At 32.6% G+C, this 23,239-nt stretch overlaps 2 protein-coding genes across 2 annotated transcripts; one reads left to right on the forward strand and one right to left on the reverse strand.

The window, feature by feature from the left end:
- Positions 1-570: 570 nt before the first annotated feature.
- On the reverse strand, positions 571-2,732 carry LOC133285053 (uncharacterized). Its single transcript, XM_061482210.1, has 6 exons — positions 2,690-2,732; positions 2,502-2,616; positions 2,112-2,281; positions 1,585-1,864; positions 922-1,085; positions 571-731 (listed from the first exon to the last, which is right to left on the reverse strand). Exons 1-6 carry the CDS (start codon positions 2,730-2,732, stop codon positions 571-573), a joined length of 933 nt encoding a protein of 310 aa, XP_061338194.1.
- Positions 2,733-8,996: 6,264 nt separating this feature from the next.
- On the forward strand, positions 8,997-21,665 carry LOC133285029 (lysM domain receptor-like kinase 3). Its single transcript, XM_061482177.1, is given in 13 exon segments — positions 8,997-9,034; positions 14,076-14,785; positions 15,358-15,391; positions 15,506-15,513; positions 15,660-15,824; positions 16,021-16,229; positions 19,418-19,507; positions 20,150-20,243; positions 20,342-20,493; positions 20,581-20,675; positions 20,890-21,025; positions 21,151-21,249; positions 21,338-21,665. Coding segments are annotated over 13 exon segments (1,995 nt in total). The 3' UTR covers positions 21,503-21,665.
- The last annotated feature ends 1,574 nt before the right edge of the window (positions 21,666-23,239 follow it).

Here is a 23,239-nt window from a genome sequence, read left to right on the forward strand (position 1 = left end):
TAGACCTCTCCTATCACTCTACCCTCCAATAATATTCGCTGCAAATTTCTTTCCCGCTTTGCATTGTTCTCTCTCTTTCTTTGCAAACTTTTCTCTCTATCCAGACAATAATCGTTGCACCCCGTAGCGAATTTGGAAGAGATCGACACATATTTTGCTTTTGTTTAAAGCATCCTGATATTTTGACTACTTAATTCGCTGTTACTAATAGCCAATTAGGTGGCCACTACAAACTACATCTGCATTTCGGGAATTTGATCACTAAATTCGCTACCTTTACAGTGAATTTGCACGCGTGGCATTTCAAAAAAAATTACTATTTATGTGGCATTTGGGCAAAATAGTCAGTTACTTGCTCATGCAAAATCAATTATGCTCTTTTTTATATTTCGCTTGCAGCTAGATGCATAAGCTCCGTTTCTTTTCTTTCAAATATAGATAGATGCATAAGCTCCTTTATGTGGGTAATAATAATGTCTTAATAGTTCACGATTTATAAAGATAACAACAAAGTACCTAAAATAATAACTGCAATAACAATATTTCATAACACATGCATGTATGACCATCTTAATTAATTCCAGGCGTAATTAGGCCAAGAACTTTAAATTCAGCTTCAAGGATGCAACTATCATTCACCAAGAAACCATTATTTGGGTCTTTAAATTTTGTCAAGGCCACAAGCTGTCTGGACCCCCATGCTGAACTCGAATTGGAGAACTTTTGACAGGCTACATGAGAAATAAGTGCAAGTTAAAATCAATAGTTTAGGATAACATTCAACAAAGCTATAACTGAAGAGCAAGGTCAAGAAAAAGAAAAAATAACATTTTTGTTTTGGGATAATTCTATTTTAACAAGAGTGAAAAATAATGTGTATCGTTGGAATATTTGAGCTTGTAAAAGCAAACATAGCCTCACATTTTCGTTGAACATGTTGCCCACTGATTTGGTCTTTTGTGCGCACAGTGTAATCCACAAGTAGTTTAGTGTCGGGAGGGAGAGTCGAGACCTCCACAGCTAAAAATAATGAGATACTGTTACCCTTGCCCTCAGCGTGTCCATTAGGATATAAATTAAGCTTCCTGAAAAAAAAATGGCAAATTAGCCATAAAAACAATATGCATTCAGAACATACCAACAAAGAATAATTATTAAATTAATCGATACACAGAGATATCAAATTGTTACTCAAAAGATTTTGTGCATTTATTTGATGATTAATTAGAGAATAATATAAACCATTAAAAAAGTCATCTCCCAATACTTTAAGGTTTCGAGTTAAATTGGTTCTTTACATGGTATCAGACATTCAATGATCACAAGTTCATGAGTTCGATCCTTACTGCCCCACTTTCGAATAGAATTAAATAAGCACAATGTAAACCAAAAATTGGGCCTATATAATATTCACGCTTCAAGCGCAAAGGACTCTTGCGTTAGGCGTGTTGTAGAGGATAATATAAACCATTAAATTAACATTTAAATAAACAACAATTCATTCTAAATTAAATGTATTAATTCGAACATTCTTTAGGAAAGTTAGAAGCATCTATAAGTTTGTATGTATTTATAAAGATATACCATTTGTAGTCTCCACCGACAAACGATACGGACTCGTACTCTTCTAAATTAGCGATTGAAAAGTTGTTAAATTTCCAACTAAATGAATGAATGACAGATCCATGAATCATTGATAAGCAATCGCCTTTATTCATGGTCTTGACAACGAAAACCTCAACTCCAAACGCACAGGTATCGTCAATGAGATATCCATTTGAAGGGTCTTTAAATGTGTCAAGGTCAATGAATTTTGGGATACCCCGCTCAGTTTTCAGGACATGGAAACGCCTTACAATTGCATCTGCATGCATTTCAATTTTCAAATATATGTAATATATGATAAGATATTCAAAATTTAATCATACATTTTCTATATTTTTGAAAGTGACATAGAAAACAAGTTTCACTTGTTCAGTCATAACAAGTGAAAATGGATTAATGAATAAGAAGAAAAGAAAAGAATGGAAATGCAATGACAAAGAAATTGATGAACCGTACTAGTTAGCTACAAATGTAAAATGATGATAAGTACTGAACTCCAATTCTACCTTGAGTGGCAACATACTCGTCGTTGAGAAAATTATAAACAGAAAAATTTACAGTGGCGTTGACCTCCCAATCAATAGGTGAACAACATGTATTCATAAGCACCAAATAAATAGAAATATGATCGTGCCCATCTTCTTTTAAGTTTCCAGTTGGGTATATGGACAGGCTCCTGCATTCACATCCATTGAGCATCACATTGAATATATATATATATATATATATATATATATATATATTTATATATATATATATATAAGATGAAAAAGGGTGTATATAATAATATATATTATCATTATTGTGAACTAGTTCTGAAGGTAAGCTAGGTTCAACTCGTATATAAGCAAAGGGGGAGAGTTCATTTGAAGGGAAAAAAAAGCATGCATATATACCATTTGTGACCTCCTGCTTCAAACTCTTCCGAGACACATTTTTCTACTGAGGACTTGGAAAGCAATGAGAAGGACTCGATTTTGAATGAGTAATGACTTGGTGGAGCTTTTCTTCCTAAATTAAACAGACCAGCAAATTATATTTAATTGGAGAAACAGAAAAAACAATGATTGAAGAGAAGCAACACCTTTCATTGGTCTGATAGACAAAATTGGATTTTCAGTTTTCATCTCCACGATTGATGCAGGCACTTCTAGTATTGTGGTGAGGACCGGGGAGCTGTAATTTATATTTAGGAATTTCTCAAATATTCTAACTTTAGCGTGCAAGTTATGTAATTGGTGATACTATCGGCATTGCTTGCGAGTTTTGTAATTGGTGATACTATCAGCATTGCTTGCGAGTTATGTAAGTAATCTCCCTAATGTTAATTGTAGAATAACTAACTTTTCAAACAAAATTGCAACGTATAAGTTTAAAGGCTTATGTAAATTTAAAAAGAAAATAAATATCCCATATATATAGCTCCTCCCTCGTTTTACTAACCAATAATCAAAAGATTCAAAACATACTAATATAAGTGCATCAATTAGATGAAGTAAAGAATGAAACACAAGGTTCATGTAATATATATATATATATATATATATATATATATATATATATAGGCAGGATCCTTTGACACCGGTGTCAAATTTGAAATTTGACACCTCATCTGAGAGCCGTTAGATCCAAAAAGATCAATGGTGTCACATGCTTACTAATCAGAGTCATTGATCTTTTTTGATCTAACGGCTCTCAGATGAGGTGTCAAATTTTAAATTTGACACCGGTGTCGAAGGATCCTACCTCATATATATATATATATATATATATATATATATATATATATATATATATATATATATGAATGAATGAACGAAACACAAGGAAAAAATTTGAATCCAAAGAATGCCATTTCGCATGTCCAATGTAGCCACCCCTTCATCTTCCCCTCTCTTCTTTAACAACTTCTTATTCATAATAAATATTAATAATTAGGTTTACCAAAAAATAAAAAATAAACTAATAATTAGTAACAATATGTGCATATGTGATATTTTCTACAAAGCGGATTAATGGAATGAATTACCTTCCAATCTAAAACGCATACATGGATGCACGATGTAGCGATTTTCTATCTAAAAAGTTTTTAAACGGAAAGAGACCAAATTAAATAGAGCAGTCGCAAAACAGGTTAAATTTATTGGGCTAGTTCAAATAATTTACAAAAAAATGTACGAGAAAGCTAATAAAATTTAGAAATAGCCTGGAAGTTGGGGTTCGTAAAGTTGAGCTGGAAGAAGACGCTTCAGAAGTTATTACGATGCTTGCTTGTAGAAGCAATGCAGCTTGTCTACCACACATAGTGGCAAGAGTACAAGCTCTTATTGATCAAGATTGGACAGTGGCTCTAAAGCACATCTCTAGAGTAGCAAATGAGTGTGCTGACTGGCTAGCTAACTCTTCCATCCAAAGTTCATTTGGTCTATAGTACTATAAGATTATGCCTGCGGACCTGATTCCCTTTTTTAATTTAGATCTCCAGGGAACATCTCATTGCATAGATGTTGATCCTGGCTAGTTTGAGTACTTTTCTTGTCTGTTTTGTTTTCTGTTTTCTTGGGGCTTAGCCCCTACCTGTTATAAAAAAAATTAGGGAGGGTTATATTGATATTTTTTTTCTTACAAACTACATTAAGTCTGACTAGTCATACTTCAGTCAAGAATGTCTGACCAGTCAGACTTAATGTTAAGAAAAAAAAAATCTTAATATAACTTTCTCCTAAAATTCATGTTTGAATGTAATTTAACTCAATTTACCTTAATCTGATTTGACTTGCTATCCGTCTCGGGGGTGTTTTTTTATCTTGTCTAATTTTTAAAAGAAAAAGCTTAGACAAATATATTTTAATAAAACTATTATTATAAAAAGATTTTAATTTTATAATGAATGAAAAACTAAAAGCTCATGGTCATAGGAGGAACTTCTTAAAAATATATGCTAATATTTTCAGGGCCTTTTATTTATTTTTCTGTTAGACTTTTATTCTAAATTTGTATTTAGAAAATTTACCCTCTACCCTAATGATAAATCATTCGATCTCCTCGTTCTCTCCTCCAACACGCTGAGAACATCACCACGAGTGTTTGTCCCCGAAATGTACTTACCTTTGGTTCATCTCTTTTCTTTTGCACAAGGTAAGCCTTTATTTTTAATTTTTTGTATTTTTTCTTTTCATCTTAGCATGTATTTTAGGTTAGAATTAGTATTAAACAAAAAAGTTATGATTGGAGAGTTAAAAAATTCATATGCGCCAAAGAATAAGCTTCTCCACCATTTATTTTCTTCTTTTTTTTCTTCCAAGTTTTGGTGGTGAATAGTGAAAAGAAAGAAAATTAGATGCTTGAATAGAGTTTTAGAAAGAAAAAAAACAATAAATTAAGAAATACGGTAGGTTTAAGCACTCCAAATTGTGGTAAGGTTACTCCACATTTTGTACTCATGCTAGAAAAGTATTACAAGCATAAGAGTGTTGTTAGAGACTTAGAGCTAAGGAGGAGATAATTGTGAGAGAAAAGAATGAGTGTAATATAATGTAAAGATAGAAAGGGTATATGTGAATCTAAAAAAAAAAGAAAAAAGAAAGAAGGGGTATTTAGGAATTAAGTTCATCATTAAACTTTTGGCAAGTAAAATGGGTAGAGTCACGTGTGTTTTTGTGATTTGATCCATCCATAGAATTTTTTTTTTTTGGTAGACATCCATAGAAATTTATTAAGGTTAAATGATTGAAACTTTTTTATTTTTATTTTCTAGGATCTCTCCACTAATTTACTGATTAATCGACTATTTCGATTCAAACTGCGTGCTTGGTGTTAAATTTTTTTCACTTGACATTTAGGAGATAGACCCTCCAAAAATGTAAGCAAAAAAAATAATAATAATAATAAGAAATGAGTGATATAAATAGCCCAATCAAATTCTTAAAATTCAAGATGTTGAGGTGAATGAAATATCAATATATTGAAAACGTATTTATTTTAGTAAAAAAAATACTCCCCGTTAAACCCGACTAACAAGTGTGAGATGAAGGAAATCTTTGTACGCAGCCTTACCCTCGCATAATTCTAAAGAGTAAGTTTCTTGCATAATTGCATAATATTTTTTATAATATTAATATATTTAAAAAAATTAAATTTTATTTACATAAATAAATATTTGATTAATAAAAAAATTCAAATATATATTATAAACTGATATGTTAGTTTTTTTTATAAATAAATTCGATTTTATTATTAAATATATTGATAAATAAGTATTTATTATTTTTATTACGAAATTTTATTTTTATATATTATCATATTATGTTTATTTAAATAATTTTCAATTATATGTTTTTATTACAATTTAATTAGAAATAGAATTTGTGGAAGTTATTTGATCAAATCAATTATTTGTAACTTGAATTTCAAAGTTATTTTTAAATTAAAATTTTCACTTAATCACCAATTCACTTTTAGTTGTACTTTTTTAAATCTTATTTTATAATTTTTGCTTAAAATTTTTTTTGTTAAAAAAACTGACTCGAGTGGACACTAAGCTAAATAATGTCATAATTAACTATATTATAATTAAGTTTATTAATAGAAAAAGTTACCTAATTATAATTTTAAAACAACTATCCATTTATTCTAAATAAAAATTAATTTTAATTTTTTATTACAAATAAATATAATTTTTCAAACACAATTTAATTAAATTAATTAATTAATTTTAATTTTTTTACCTGGCCTAATTATATTACTAAGTAAAACAAAATGTGAGACTTGTTGAATTGTCCGTAGCCTGCACAATGCTCCGAACTATACTAGGTCTGATTTTATTTTTATTTTTTTTGAAAACATACTTGGTCTGATTTAATTACATTGGATTGGTTTCAATGGGTTAATTACGCCCTCCAAAATTGACACTTTGACTTGTGTTAAAAAGGTCAAAAAATTATATTCAATCTTTTCTTTCTCCTTATTTTTAGTTTTCAAATTAAATACAAATTTTTTATTACAAAAAATAAAAGGCAAAATCAGTAATCCAGGTATATAATATTTCATGCGTTAAGAGTTATTTTGTGGTTGGTAGCTGTGTTATTAAGTCCGACTGGATGTTAATCCCGCGAAGATACTGAATTATTGGATCATTAATCAGACCGGTGGATAACTGATCGGATCATTGGATCCGAATTAATGTTATAAGAATCGGACCGACTCGGTTGGGTTGACTCGGAAACCGGTGAACCGATCATGTAACCGGTCCGGTTTTCATATTGGACCAGCCATGTTACAGAACCGGTGCGACCCGACCGATTTTTGCAAAAACCGGTGACCCGGTCGGTTCAACTAGTGACCAAGCTCGGTTTGCAAAAAAAAAAAACTAATTTATTCTCATCAATTGATTTCTTCCTTTTTTTAACTCTCAAACACAAATAATTTGTTTTCTTTTGAAATATTTGAGCGATTTGTAGCTTATTAATTTACATAGATTATGTATATACAACACTAATATTATCTTGGTTGTGCAATATGTAAGAAATTTTGATTTGGTGTATAGTTAGATATGTCGTTTACTGAACCTGAAACATTAGTATAACAAATATTATATGTTTGATTACTTTTTTGTTGGACAATGATATGTAATTTATTATTTTTCGGAAGAGGTTATAGTTACTACATCTTTTTCTTACTACCTCTTATTACCGAATCTTAACCATTGATTTTCGTTAATCTAACGGTATAACTTATTAAGTCATACTTATTAATTAATTATTAATTTTCAATAAATTATAACCGTTGAATTGACAGAAATCAACGGTTAAAATTTGATAATAAGAGGTATGAAGAAAAATAGGTAGCAAGTATAATCTTTTCCTTATTTTCATATTAAAATATTTAAAATTGATATATTTTTTTACAGGTATTTAAGTATATTTATAATTTTTTTAATATAAATTATAAATTTATATATATTTACCGACCGAGTCATGCGGTTGAACCAGTGACCCACTGATTGAACCAGTGACTCAGTAACCCAGTACCTCGACCGGTTCGATAACCGGGCCGGGTTTAATAACATTGCCCGAATATATATAAATATATATAAATATGAACATACGAAATTAAATTATATTTTTCATATCTAAAATGAGTTAAACAAAGTTTACTAAATAAGCTAAAAAATTACTCAATCACACTTTTAGAAGCTTATGAAGCACAAATAAATGAAAATGCACTCTGTTACTATGTCAATTTAAATTGCAACTCAGAATCTCTGGTAGCATATCTCTTAATGACATTGAGCTCATATTTTTCAAATTCATCTATATTGAAATGACATGTCACATTTTTTTAATTTGATGTTCCGCAAATTGTTTCAGTACTGGAAGCTGAAATTTGAAGTAATTGTAAAAGAGTATATCATTAGCAAATAAAATTATAAATTTTTTATATTACCAAAAAAAATTACAAATTTTTTAAAATGAATTATACATTTTTTTTTTGATAAGGTGGAACAATTTTCATTTTATTTATTTATAAAAATACACGACCTGACTGAGTCACTGAGTTTGATCGATTTTTTTGCCGGGTCCAATACATGGTCAGTCCAATATTTAACTTGAGCTGATCCGATAATCAATTCGCCATAGCTGGGTCGGGCGGGTTGGTTTGCAAAAATATAAAAAAGAGAAGACGAAGAAGGAAAAGAGAATGGGAGAGAGAAGAATCTGGTTGGAAGAAAGTAACTTTCTTTTTTTCTGTCTCTTCCACATTTGGTCTTTTATAACAATCGATTTGAAATCAATAAATGCTAATAATCAATATTAATATCAATCGCAACTAAATTAATATCAATATAAATATATAATTATTTTTTGATTCTCATTGATATCAATAATAATTACTTGATATCGATTTAATAATTAAAATGCTAAAAAAGGTAAAGTTAACTAATTAGGATTAATTGATAACAATATAATCCTTTATTGATAAAGGTATAAAGTTAAGGATAATTGTGTGTCTTTTTAAAGGATATAAGCTGCGTTCTTTTAATTTTTTAAGCTATGTATTACAAATGGGTAGTACATAAATAGTGATAATATAAAAAATCGTTTTCTTTTTTCTCTTTTCACATTAACAGAAATGCCTGTGAGGAGAGAAAAATAATAATAATTTTTTCATATTATATCATGGGGAAGGATATACATATCACCAAAAAAGTTTACAACCTTTACAACCAACTTAATCACCGTTGATTTCCGTCAATCTAACGGTTAAAATTTATTGAAAATTATTGGATGACATTTATTAATTAATTATTAATTCTCAATAAATTAGATTGACGAAAATTAAAGATGATTAAGTTGGTTGTAATTGTGGTAAACTTTTTTGGTGATAAGTATATGCTGCCCCTTATATCATATATTATCCATAATACATAGTGTTAAAAATTAAAAGGATACTTGGTTCCTAAAACTAAATACTAATTTGATATTAGAGTGGATGGATTTTGAGAAACTAGTAGTTGAAAGTGGACAAAGAGCCTTTTTTTTTTGGATAGTTCCACTGATTTTCGGGGCTTCGACCCGACTATGTCCAGTCTGACCCGAGTAAGTTACTTAGCATTGACAGATAAGTCTCCAGCGAGAATTTTCTGCATACACAAGGTCTCGAACGAGTCCTTAAAAAGGCTAAGCTTTTGTATTGATGCTCGTGGACGAATTTCTCGTAGCAGTTGAAGCATAGTCCATTGTCACGTCTCAAAATGTTAGGGTATGTTCATTGTGGTATCTTCATATTCTGATGGTTTAAATCGACATCGAAGTGCATGTACGAAAGTGTCCCAATTGGTGATGAGACCCTTGTCCACAAGGCCTTGGTACCACCTTGCCGCTGGTGCATCAAGATCAAGGTACGAGAAGCGTGGAAATGTGAGGTGATAATTGAGGACCATCGCCCATAAAGGCATTGCACTTGATTGTGGGGGCAAGGGTTTTCCTTGAGGCTTTCGTCCCTTTTGTCTAGTAGTTCCCATATGAGGATCTCCACTGTCAATTGCTGGTTCTTGATGGCGGACACTTGATTAATTTCAGAATCGGTGGCACAAATTTGTGATGGCTTCCTCTTATTCCTGCGATGAAAGCACTATTTTAACTGTTAACTAGGGTGACTCTATAGTTGGTTGGTAGAATGACAAAGAGAGAAGATAAAGAAGAAAGAATAAAAGACTACAAGAAAAAAAAATAGTAAAAAAAAAATCAAATGTGTTATTTGTCTAAATAAAAAAAATAAAATAAGAAAAAAAAAAGATCAAATATATTAAAAATCACAAAAGTGATAGAAAATATTAAAATTAAAAAAAATAAAAAGAAAAAAATTATACTTACTACTATTTTGGGCTTATTATTCTTACTACCTAGTGTAAAGAACTAATTCAACCCAAAAGCTTAAGCTATATTGGGTGAGACTCCATTAGAAAGAAATTCCACTAGAAAGAAAGTGGGGGCAGTGAGGATCGAACCTGGTACACTGCTGCTCTGATACCATGTAAAGAATCTAGGGGTGTCAATATAGGTTTTGACACGCGGGTCGACCCGCGACACGACACGAAAATTCGTGTTCGGGTTGACCCGTAAAAAATTCGTGTCGTGTTCGTGTTGGAAAAAAATGACACGCAAAAAATTCGTGTCGTGTTCGTGTTTATGAATTCGTGTTCGTATCGACCCGTATTTTTTTTTAATTATTTTATTTTTATTTTTTTATTATTTTTTAAATTTTTATTAGTTTCGATATATTTTTTTTAAATTTTTTATCAATTACCGTTTTGACCCCTATTTTGCGTGTTATTCGTGTCGTGTCGTGTCAACCCGCAAAAAATTCGTGTCGTGTTCGTGTTATTGTATTCGTGTCGTATCAAATTCGTGTCGTGTCAACCCGTTTTGACACTCCTAAAAGAATTATTTCAACCCAAAAGCTTAAACTATTGGGTGAGACTCCATTAATGGTTTTATGTATCTCAACACCTAGTTGGTTACCATTGAATCAATTTGAAATCAACGCTTAAAAATTGGAAAGAAAAAAATAGATGTCGTTGATTTCAAATTGATCAAATGATAACCGATAAGGTAGTAAGAGTATTAAGATTAAAATGGTAGTATATATATATATATATATATATATATATATAACTTTTTCCTATATGTATATAGGGTCCATCAAAAATTCAGTCATTGTATATAGCTATAATATTAAAGTTATTTTTTTTCTCTCTCTCCACATTAGTCAACAAGTTTCTAAAGAGAGAAAAAAAAACTTTAATATTATAAATATGTATTTCTCGAAATACATAATTATAAGGAATTGACGGGATAAAACCTTATATCCAGTCCAATGACAAACAATTATAAAAATATATTGCAAAGCCATCTAAATTGCCTGTACATTTTATTACCAAAAAAATTGCCCACGCATTTTCTATTTCCTATGAATGTATATTTGTGTAGAGAATCATTGAGAGATATTGTAGGAGAGAAAGCAATGGACAATTTCTTGGGCGGAAAATGGACATTGTTGGTATGGCAACGTTGGGTGTGGCATCAAGTCCATTAAGCCTGAAAGGCATCTTTTACCTTTGTGCGGTTGTTTGTCTCACAGGTCACTCGGTTGGTTGTTGAACAAAGTTTCAATTCAGTACTTGTCTTTATGATGCCAAAATATAGGTAAGTCAACCCACTTACAATAAGTGCTGTTCATATTATAAGTTGCTGGTTGTTGGTTAGGCAAAAAGTTAAGGAATTGCCATTAGTCTAGGCCTAGAAAGGCACTTTCACACAAGCACCCTTGCCTCTCATCTTCACAATTTTGTACCTAGGATGGTGGCCATTTACACTCCCAACAAGACAACATAGAAGATTGAACTCATCGCCTTCCGCCCATAATGGCAAAACCAACATCCCGATGATAGTTTCTTAACATATATAATAGAGAAAAACTAATATTATGTAACATGATATAAAATTTTTTACCCACTCACACATTGGTTTCCGCACTAGCATTTTTTATTATATGTATGAGACCCACATGCATCTTTGTTTGAGTAGGAAAAATTAGTTAGGTTATGTTACATGATAGTAACTTTACCCTATATAATATGCTATGCATATAAATCTTATATTAATTCAATTTAATATGTCTCCTTAATCTCTTTTTTTTTTTTTAAGTTTGATAAAACCCCACATTTTCTCTACTTGGGCTATCATTTTATTTCATTTTCTTTATAATACGATATATTTTTTTTTTTTGATAACATATAATACGATATTTAAGAGGATGGGAATTAATTATATTCAACGTCAAAGCATGTTACAACTTACAAGCTTCAACGAAAACTTCTGATAGTGTTTACAAGATGCGATATGGAAATAGGACTTTCCTCGAGAAAAAATCGACGATGGGTTTAGGTTAACATTATACCCTCCAGGCCCAAACGTATTTGCATGGGCTACGAGCCAGTCAACATCCCGTTTAGTGGTGTGCCAAAAGATGAGCGAGCAAGGGCAAAGTCCCCATTTATTACTTGATTAAAGATTGAAGAATATGTAAGATTAAATTACATTTTAATCATTGAAGAATTTAAATATTATAAATAAGCCTAAAGGAAGGCAAGTTGCAAGAATTATTTAATTCTTAAATACCAATGGATGCCTCTTTGGTATAGGCGTAAGGAATTTGAGGATTTAAATATTGAGAATTGGATTTTGGGGCCCATTTAAAGAGTTGCTCATGAGTAGTAACATTTCAAAACATCATAAATATATCATAGAATCTGTAATATTTAAATAATAATTATCAATGAAATACATATTTTTCCGCAGATCAAAATGTAATTTAATTCCCAAATATCATAATGTAAAAGTTCTTAAATAACGGAGAATTTTCTTTTAGTGAGGGAAAAGCTTTCTAGTTTAGTGCATATTTCACACTTCTCATTGATGCAGATTTCACTCGTGAGCGAATAATATCTTACATTAAATGAAATACAATACGAGAAGAGATTAAATAAATAAAGGATTCTAATGTGTTAAAATTTTGGATTAAAACGCAATAATAAATAAATTTTTGCGATTCCTTATCTAACTCAGTGTAAGAGGCTAGATTTTCGCTTAAATAAATTAGGTCTGTGTGAAAAAATATTAGGTCTGGCTTGGCATATTAGCCTGTATAGGCCTCAAATTACAAGTCTGGCCTGACCTATATTTAAAAAAAAAAAATTAGCCTAGGCTTGTTAGTTTGTTTAAGCCTATTAAATATTCAATAACTAAAAAATAACTAAAATAATATTACTTTATTATTTAAAATTATTAAAATAATAATTTTATTTATTTTATTTAAAATAAATAACATATATAGGCCGGTCTATAGGCTTATAAGCTCAACACGTACAAAAAAGCCTATAACCTGTTTTTTAAATAGATGTTTTTAAAAGTCTAAACCTGTTCTATTTTACTATTTGTAATAAGTCAAATATGATCTAATAAAGACTAGATCGTAAGCCCTTGTAGATGAGCCTAACCCATTTAATAAAAACTTCCATAATTCTGTGTTTGGTTGGTTGGTTGGCTTTGCATACCTTGTTGCAATGTAAGTTTATATGGCTTATACACGTTTTAACACTGGATCAGCACAAAGTGATTCTTATTATTATTTTACAAGGGTTCTGAAGAGCATATAATCAAGGGAAGACAGATGATAAATGTGAGTGGAATTTGATCAAATCAATAACTCAATAGTCAATATTATTATCTTATCCGGTTATATTTATTATTATTTTAATTTTGTTATATTTATTATCTGATTGATTATTGTTAGATTAATTTAAAATTAACTGTTAAAAAATAAAAAAAAATTAATTATCATTAATTTTAAATTAATCTAACAATAACCAATCAAATAATAAGAATAATAAGCTTAAAATTTGTAATAAATATAACATTTCATTATCTTTATCGTACAAAATAGAAAATAAAACTATTTTTAGATTTCATTTTTCCTAAGTCGGGTCGTGTCATTACGAAGAAATTCTTGTCCAGACGAGAAAAAAAGGTCGGAAGTAGAAGCTGTTTTTTGTCAACATTGAAAACGGTTGAAGTGTGATGGAGTCAATGATGACTGTGACTGTGACTGTGAGTCTGAACTTGTCGTGTGGGCAATGTTACATTACAGCCCCAAAAAACGGGGTAATTGCCGCTAACATACCTTCTCTGATGACAGATGCTCTGTGATTACCATTAAGCCAACCCCCAACACACTTCACTCTCCAAAGTACATACTATCTTTAAATCCACGCTGAAACGTGCTAAACTTAACTACCTAATTAACTCGCTAGAAAAAGAAACAAGGTTCATTTTTTTTTCTCTTCCGAAATTAAAACTTTGGTATAAGAGTAACAAGTTTCAATTTTTGTTTCTGCTTCTCTTCTCCAGCACCCATTTGCGTATTCATCATACCCAGATTCTTGTTTTGTGTTCCTCTTAATAGGTTTCACAAGCTTTTCTACTCTACCCAATGGAACCCAGATTCAGATTATCACTTTTCATCTTGTTGCTGGCCTCTATATCCTTCACTGCAGAATCAGGATGTAGCAAGGGTTGTGATTTAGCTTTAGCTTCATACTATCTTTGGGATGGTTCTAACCTCACATATATTTCAAAGATTATGTATTCCCAGGTTCTTTCTAAACCTGAAGATATTGTCCCCTATAACAAAGACATAAAAAGCAAAGACTCTGTCCAATCCTTTACCAGAGTGAACGTTCCATTCCCTTGTGATTGCATCAATGGTGAGTTTCTGGGTCACACATTTCTGTACACGTTTCAGCCAGATGATACTTACACATCAGTTGCAAGCAAGCGTTTTTCTGATTTGACCACCGATGAGTGCATGCAAAGGTCAAACATTTATCCACCAGACAATATTCCTGATTTTGAATTGCTTAATGTCACTGTTAACTGTTCCTGTGGGAACAGCGAGGTTTCCATGGATTATGGATTGTTCATCACATACCCACTTAGACCTGAGGACACTTTGCATTCAATTGCAAACCAGACCAACCTTGAGCCCGAGTTGCTGCAGAAGTACAACCCGGGTGTAAATTTTAACCAAGGGAAGGGTCTGGTTTATATTCCAGGGAAAGGTACATTCTTATTTTGCTGCCATGCTTTGGTTTTCTGATATGAACGAACTCATGAGGTTTTTTTAACATACTATGAGATTGGTATTTTGGGCTCTTCTAAAATAAGTGGTGCATTTTATAAAGAAAAAGTATGGAATTATAACTATTGATTAAAAAAAAAAATTAACAGATGAGATTGTAATAAAATACATGTAGGCATATATTACAAATCCATTCTTTACCTAGTTGGGAAGGCTGTCGCTGCTATTTTTTCCTTACTTTTTCAGTGATGCTCAAATAAAATAATAGTCATGTCACTTCCACATCAACTATAGTTTTGGCATTAGTGATGATGATTTCTTTTTTAGCTGTTGAAAAGCATGTAATACATATACGAAGAAATGGTGATGATTTCTGATTATCTGATTAGTGTTACCTTCAAATTGTTTACATGGTAAGAAATGCATTGAAGAGTATGCTTAATTTATGATCATCATGCTTATAGCTGTATGTCTGTATCTTTCAATTTGTTTCTGGTGAACTGTAAACTTTGAAGTATGTGCCTCACATTTTCATGTTCCTTCACTTTCCAGACCAAAATGGTAGCTATGTGCCCCTTCGCCTAAGGTGATTTTTTTTTCAAACCTTACTGTCCATGGTATTTGCACATGAAGTTGAATAATTTTTCATTCTTTAATAACCTGCTAATCTTAATGACTGTGTTTTCATTTTCCTTTTCAGCACTGGAGGTTTGACTTTCTCACTCCTCAGAAAGTTGATTTATTGATGAATGTTTAATACTTGATTTTGATATGATATCAGACACAAGGTAAATATATCCTAAAAGGAGAATGTTAACCTACTTTCAGCTCATATATTGTTTCTGCATAAGCAGGTCTAGCGCGTGGGTTCATCGCTGGAATATCTGTTGGAGTAGCAGTAGCAGGACTTCTGCTATTGGCATTTTGTGTGTATTTTACATATTACCGAAGAAAGAAGGTATTGAAGAAAAAGTTGCTCTCTGTAGAAAAGAGCGTGAAGTCTGTTCGAGTTAAGAATGGTAAATAGATTTCTACTTATATTTCATATAACCTGTTCTTCCCTCCTTCCCTCTACCTTTCCCCTTTAAATGTGGGCAAATAGTAAAGTGTTTGAAGACTTAGTAGCATATAGAATCATACTCAAATTATGTTATAACTTGTCAGTATAGTTTGATAACAGGGGAGAGTAAATTTTATTTATCATCCCTTTTTCAGATAAAGCCTCTGGTAATGCTAAAGACGAAGCTGCAGATTCTGGTGGTCCTGCTGCTGCAGGTGGTACTAACACCATAGGCATTAGGGTGGACAAATCGGCTGAGTTTTCATACAAAGAACTAGCCAATGCCACAAATAACTTCAGCATGGCTAACAAAATTGGTCAAGGTGGTTTTGGGGTAGTCTACTATGCTGAGCTGAATGGCGAGGTTTGTAATCTGTGTGTTGTTAGTTTTGATTTTTTACTCTATGTATTTGAAAGAAAAGTTGCATAATTTTTTAGTTAATGAAGAGCTTACAATTATTGAAGCATATATTCTGTAGCTGTTTAACTGATTCTTTGAGAGTAAGTGAAATGTTAAAATTCAAATATAATACTTTCATTTTGTTGGAACATTCTACCAAATGTAGAACAGGTGTTATAGAGTAGAGTTGGAGACTTGGAGTAAAGTAAACCTAATCAGACAATGTTTTCAAATTTAAAACGATGAGAATCTTGACAATGTATAATTAGTCAATGGCATATACCATGATAACTAAATTTGTCTTACAATTTCAATATTAAAATTAAGGATTTGCTCTATAATATGCATGATGGAGATGTCAGATAAATTAATGAAATGCTTTTTTTTTTTAAATTTCTGAATGTGTTACTGTGTCCTCCGATCTCAATTTGTTTGAGATAAAAGTGATGTTGATTTATGAATGTCAATGTGTTAACCAATACTTTCAAGAATCATGGGAAAGACAAGTCACTTTGGAACTTGTAAAGAACCTTGGGATACACCACCCCAAAAGCTAGCTCAAAGTGTGGGAGTGCCCAAGGCCTTATAAAGGCCACAGTAGTTGCCCACACAATCAATGTGGGACTATATATCTCAACACGCCCCCTCACGCAAGAGCCCTTTGGGCGAGAAGCGTGGAATTGCACAGGCCCAATTTTTGGTTTACCTTTTTGTGCTTTTTATTTTAATTCCACTTGAAAGTGGGAGGCGGTGAAGATCGAACTTGTGACCTTGTAGTCACTCAAGCTCTGATACCATATAAAGAACCTTGGGATACACACCCCAAAAGCTAGCTCAAGGGGTGGGAGTGCCCAAGGCCTTATAAAGGCCACATTAGTTGCCCACACAATCAATGTGACTATATATCTCAACAGAACTCAATTCAGAAATGAACTAGTGAAAAAGGGTTAAGAGACACTTCCAATGTGTTTTAAGAGCCACATTGGATGAGAGGAGATGAAATGATGAATCGGAGATTTATTAAGGTTTGATCAAATATTCACCTGCACTCATTTCGTGCAAACAAAACATATGTAATTATTTGTTATATCTGTGCCTTTTTGACCCCAAACAACAGATGAATAATTTTTTTTTTATATTGAATAGATAGTTTAAGCAGCACAGATGTTACATATTGTTGAATATCATAGATACAAGAGGAAATGATAGTAATCCTTGTTGTATAAAACTACACAACATTGATGCTATTATATAGCAAACCAATTGAAGAATACAAAGAGACACACTCAATGTGGGACTTCTACACTATTAACACTAACACTCTTAACACTCCCCCTCAAGCTGTAGCATATAGATCATATGCTACAAGCTTGATACATAAATAATACTCCCATTAGGAACCAAAAACAACAATGCTACATCAACGAAATGAAATGACTAAGTACAACAAATCAACTGGAATGACCATCAGTGTGAAGAGCTGATAAAGAGACAGTGCTGGAATGGACATCAGAGCATGGATGGTGCCGGAATTATCATCGGCAAAGACAACTGAGCTAACCAGGACATCAGCATCAAGATCCCTCTCAGACATTTCATTTAACAGTTGGTGAGCAGTCGTGGTTTCCCCTTGACTATGCTACAAGCTTATTACAAGAAAGACCAAGTAACATAACATCAAAATAAATCTCCTAAATGAGAAACCAAAAATCAACAATGTGCTAAAAATGGCGTCAAAATGAACATCAACATGGAAGATGTCGGAATGATCATCGGCAAAGACAATTGTGCTGGAATGACCATCAGCAACATGGACGGTGCTCCCCCTCAAGAGGAACTTCTAAACAGTGCCGAAATTATCATCGGCAAAGACAATTGTGCTGGAATGACCATCAGCAACATGGACAGTGCTCCCCCTCAAGAGGAACTTCTAAACTACCGGAATTATCATCGGCAAAGACAATTGTGCTGGAATGACCATCAGCAACATGGACAGTGCTCCCCCTCAAGAGGAACTTCTAAACAGTGCCGGAATTATCATCGGCAAAGACAATTTGTGCTGGAATGACCATCAGCAACATGGACAGTGCTCTCCCTCAAGAGGAACTTCTAAACAGTGCCAGAATTATCATCAGCAAAGACAATTGTGCTGGAATGACCATCAGCAACATGGACAGTGCTCCCCCTCAAGAGGAACTTCTAAACAGTGCCGGAATTATCATCGACAAAGACAATTTGTGCTGGAATGACCATCAGCAACATGGACAGTGCTCCCCCTCAAGAGGAACTTCTAAACAGTGCCGGAATTATCATCGGCAAAGACAATTGTGCTGGAATGACCATCAGCAACATGGACAGTGCTCCCCCTCAAGAGGAACTTCAGTGTCGGAATTAACATCAGCGCAGACAACATCAGCAACTTGGACAGTGCTCCCCCTCAAGATGGATGATGAATCGTATAAATACTCCATCTTGGGAAGAAAGAAGATTAAAGAAAAACAAAGCTTCGCGGAATCGGAAAAGTCGCCGGAGACGGCGGTGGGTCGTTGGAAAAGTCTTCGGAGATGGTGGTGGATCGCCGGAAAGTCACCAGAAAAGTCACCGGAAAAGTCGTCGGAGACGGCTGTCAACGGTGGACGACGCGGTCAACGGTGGTCGGTCAACGACAACGGTGGTCAACCCAACAACTTCCCAAGGATCATTCTTTTCTGATGTGACAGATCAGTCTAAGCTGCAGTCACAGAGCGTACAAAGAAAAACCCGAAAAAGAAATAGCAACGGGAATCCCTCAAGGAGGGTGATATCTCTCTATAACCATATTGAAATTATGGAAAATAGAACTAAGTTAAACGGATTAAGATTCCTCTTGTTAGGCTCTAGATACCATGTTGAATATCATAGATACAAGAGGAAATGATAGTAATCCTTGTTGTATTAAACTACACAACATTGATGCTATTATATAGCAAACCAATTGAAGAATACAAAGAGACATACTCAATGTGGGACTTCTACACTATTAACACTAACACTCTTAACACATATGATGATGCTGTTAGGATAAATCTGCAATTGTTCCTATTTGTAGCTTTCCCATGTTGCCCCTTTTATTATTTATATCTCTTATAATGAAGTCCTCTCTAATCACACAGAAAGCTGCAATAAAAAAGATGGACATGAAAGCATCGAAAGAATTTCTTGCTGAACTGAAAGTGTTGACACATGTTCATCACTTGAACCTGGTAATATTTGAAACTTAATGCATTCTTTGCTTTTAGTTTTATGTTCTTATAAAATAAAAAGGATTGTTGCTTTAAAACCTGAATTGAACAGACAGTATGTTTTCTTTTTCCTGTATTTTTTTTTTTGTTCGATTTTCCTCTACTTATATAAGATATTAGATGAACATTTATTCCGAGAAGATAATGATGGTTTTGATGAAGGGGTTTAACGTTATCCTGGGAATAGCATGGATATACACCGGAAAGAGCTAGAGCCTGCTATACCTAAAAGGAAAAATTCAGGAAAATGAACAAAAGAAAGAAAATGTCCTCATATTTGGCTGAAACTGATGTATCAATATATTTGGTATGTGAAATCTAAAAGAAAAATTGTTTGTTTTGGAAAGATGTTGTGACTTGTGACTCAAACTAGTGTTATAAGATTTTCCTTTGTTTATGTTAGTTCGAAACTAGTATCTTTTAAGTTATCTGCTTTTATATTTTGTGGAAGGTATTTGATATTCACTGCTTCTGTCAGTGTTAATTGTGTAGCTACACATAAAGAATTTGATCCACGGTTCTCATATTTCATAGATTGTTTTATCTTTGTTCAAATGATCTTCTTTCTTCATATGCTTTATCTATCTATTGATAACCATGTAGGTACGCTTGATTGGATATTGCATTGAGGGTTCCCTTTTCCTTGTCTATGAATGCATTGAAAATGGAAACTTAAGCCAACATCTACATAATTCAGGTGATAAAAGGACATAGCAAATATCTATGTTCAGTGCCTGTGCATTAATGTGATTGTAATGAGTAATGGCTTAGTTAATTAAGTCAAACTGTTTCCAGATGTAGGACCTTTGCCATGGTCTACACGAGTTCAAATTGCTCTGGATTCAGCCAGAGGTCTTGAATACATTCACGAACATACAGTGCCTGTATATATCCATCGTGACATAAAGTCAGAAAATATTTTATTAGACAGAAACTTCCGTGGAAAGGTATGATCTATTTAATAACTTTTGAGAGCTTGTTACTATTTTTATACTGGGATAACTTTGAGAGATCCTATATTATTTTATTTGCAGGTTGCAGATTTTGGATTAACCAAGCTCATTGATGTTGGAACTTCATCATTTCCCACTGTTAACATGGCTGGCACATTTGGTTACATGCCACCAGAGTATGATAAATTATGTGTCTCTCTTTAGGTTATAGCCAGCTTAATAGGAGATAGGATTTGAAGTTTATAAGGATCATAGAATCTTGTTTGAGGCCAAATATGATAATATAAGTTTGTAGCTGACACATATTCATTTGTCTTTTTAGACACAAAAGGGAAAATCAGTTAACTTTTCAAGAGCATGAATTTAATGATATCATTCTCTTATCTGCAGATATGTGTATGGCAGTGTTTCTCCCAAAATAGATGTATATGCTTTTGGAGTTGTTCTTTATGAATTAATTTCTGCTAAAAAAGCTGTGATCAAGGATGGTGTGTCTGGTGCTGAATTGAAGGGCCTTGTAGCTTTGGTGATTCTTGACGCCCTACTGTTTATTATTTTCAAATGGAAGCCTGGTGATTTTACATGAACAATTAAGAACTACATGTATCCTTTCTAGTTTTTAATTTATTTTTTTGGTGATGTGTATGGCAGTTTGATGAAGTTTTTGATGAGCCAGATCCTACAGAAGGTCTTAAAAAACTGGTAGATCCTAGGCTTGGAGATAATTGCTCAATTGATTCAGTTCGCAAGGTATCAGTTATCACAAAGCATTTAAACTTTTTTTTTTGGTGTTTCTGATTTCAACAGTTTTGGCCTTTTTTATTTTTCCCACTTGCAGATGGCACAACTTGCCAAAGCGTGTACCGAGAGAGAGCCACAACAACGTCCAAATATGAGCTCTGTTGTGGTTGCTCTTACAACACTTACTTCAGCTACTGAGGATTGGGATTTTGCTTCCATCTACAAAAATCCTGCTCTTGTAAATCTAATGTCTGGAAGATAGGAGTAGAATGTAGGATACAAATATCACCGTTTTTTTTTTTTTTTTGTTGGTAAGCTCAAATGTCTGAAAGGTTGAAAGGTTATGGGTCATATATTTGAATTCAGGAAACTGCATCTTTGTAATTATGTAAGGGTAAGACTGTGTACAAGTATTATCTCCACTTCACACTCATTAGTCGAATTTAACGAGAAGTGATTTTTGTTTTTAAGCTGAAATGTCACCATTTAATTCCTCAGTTGCACAACAAATTTTGGAAAACAGCACTGCAAGTAAATTAGTTTTAAGATAACTTGCCAAACAGGTTCATTTTATATTTACAAAATTTCTTTACCTAATTCCCTACAAGTCACTCTAAATATAATTATACTTTAACTTATTTTAAATAGTTCATGTGATGTGAGTCTACCTTGGCACTCTAGATATATTAAGTCATTTTTCTTTTTCTTTTTATTAAGTCATTTTTCATATATTAATTAAGGCTTTAATAGCTCTCCTGTTGCTGCAGATCAAAATATTTGCAGCAACACTTACTTTCACCAGGATCCAGTTCCGTATATTATGTAAATATATTTGCTGCAAGTTTTTCCATCAGCAGTCACCCATTAATTAAAGTCAACAAATGTTCATGACAAAATAATATTTGAGTAAATATCCTTTTTGGTCCTCAGCAAATTTCACGACGCCCATTTTAGTCCCTAGCAAATAAAAAGGCCCATCGTGGTCCCCAAGAAATTCAAAATGGACCCATTTAGTTGAAATCGTGGTCCCTCACAAATTCAAAAAAGATTCATATTAGTCCCTAAAAGGACTAAAATAGATACATTTTGAATTTATTAGGAACCACGATGGACCTTTTTATTTGCTAGGGACTAAAGTGGATATCGTGAAATTTGCTGAGGACAAAAAAAAGTATTTACTTATAATATTTGGATAATTAATTCCCAATAGTCTCATCCTGGCAAGTGGGGTTGCCTACGATGTTCATGACAAAATAGTATTTGGATAATTAATTCCCAATAGCCTCATCCTCGCAAGTGGGGTTTCCTAGGAAGAGTGGTTATATTTTATTTTATTTATAATGCTAATATTCAAAAGACTATATTAGTTTAGAGGTAAGATCCTTTGTCAAATTTAAAATTTGACACCTCATCTAAGAGTCATTGGATCAAAAAAGATTAATAGTGTCACATGCTTACAAATCAGAGCCGTTGATATTTTTTGATCCAATGACTCTTAGATAAGGTGTCAAATTTGATTTGACACTGGTATCAAAGATCCTAACTCACATTCAGTCCTATACAAATTACCAAGTTCAGGATTTAGAGCTTTTTTTATATAAATTATTAATACTATTTTCTTGAATCTCAACACTTAATTAGATGAAAAAAATGGAAAACAAAACTAAAAACCAGATTTCCTCAATGAAAGAGGCCCAATGAACCTAAACTGTATCGTTGAGTTTAGGTTCATTGGGCCTGTCTCTTTAAATTCATTTAATCAGACAAGCCTTTGGCCAAAGCCATTAAGCCATAGCTTAACTCAAAATATCTTTATTACATTTTGTCTTTAAAGAAAATTACAAAACGCACCAGAAGGGGAAAGACCAAGGCTCGTGATGAATTCTGTTCGGTTCCCAAATTTCAAGATAACATTTTAAAAGTAAAAGTCAACACAGCAGCCTTGAGAATGTGCATGACAATGACAGAAGTACACAGCAGCCTTGGGAATTTACGTCCA

The sequence above is a fragment of the Gastrolobium bilobum genome, unplaced genomic scaffold, assembly GCF_033153095.1.
Source record: "Gastrolobium bilobum isolate Gb01-03AN ecotype WA unplaced genomic scaffold, APGP_CSIRO_Gbil_v1 utg32371, whole genome shotgun sequence".
NCBI lineage: Eukaryota > Viridiplantae > Streptophyta > Magnoliopsida > Fabales > Fabaceae > Gastrolobium > Gastrolobium bilobum.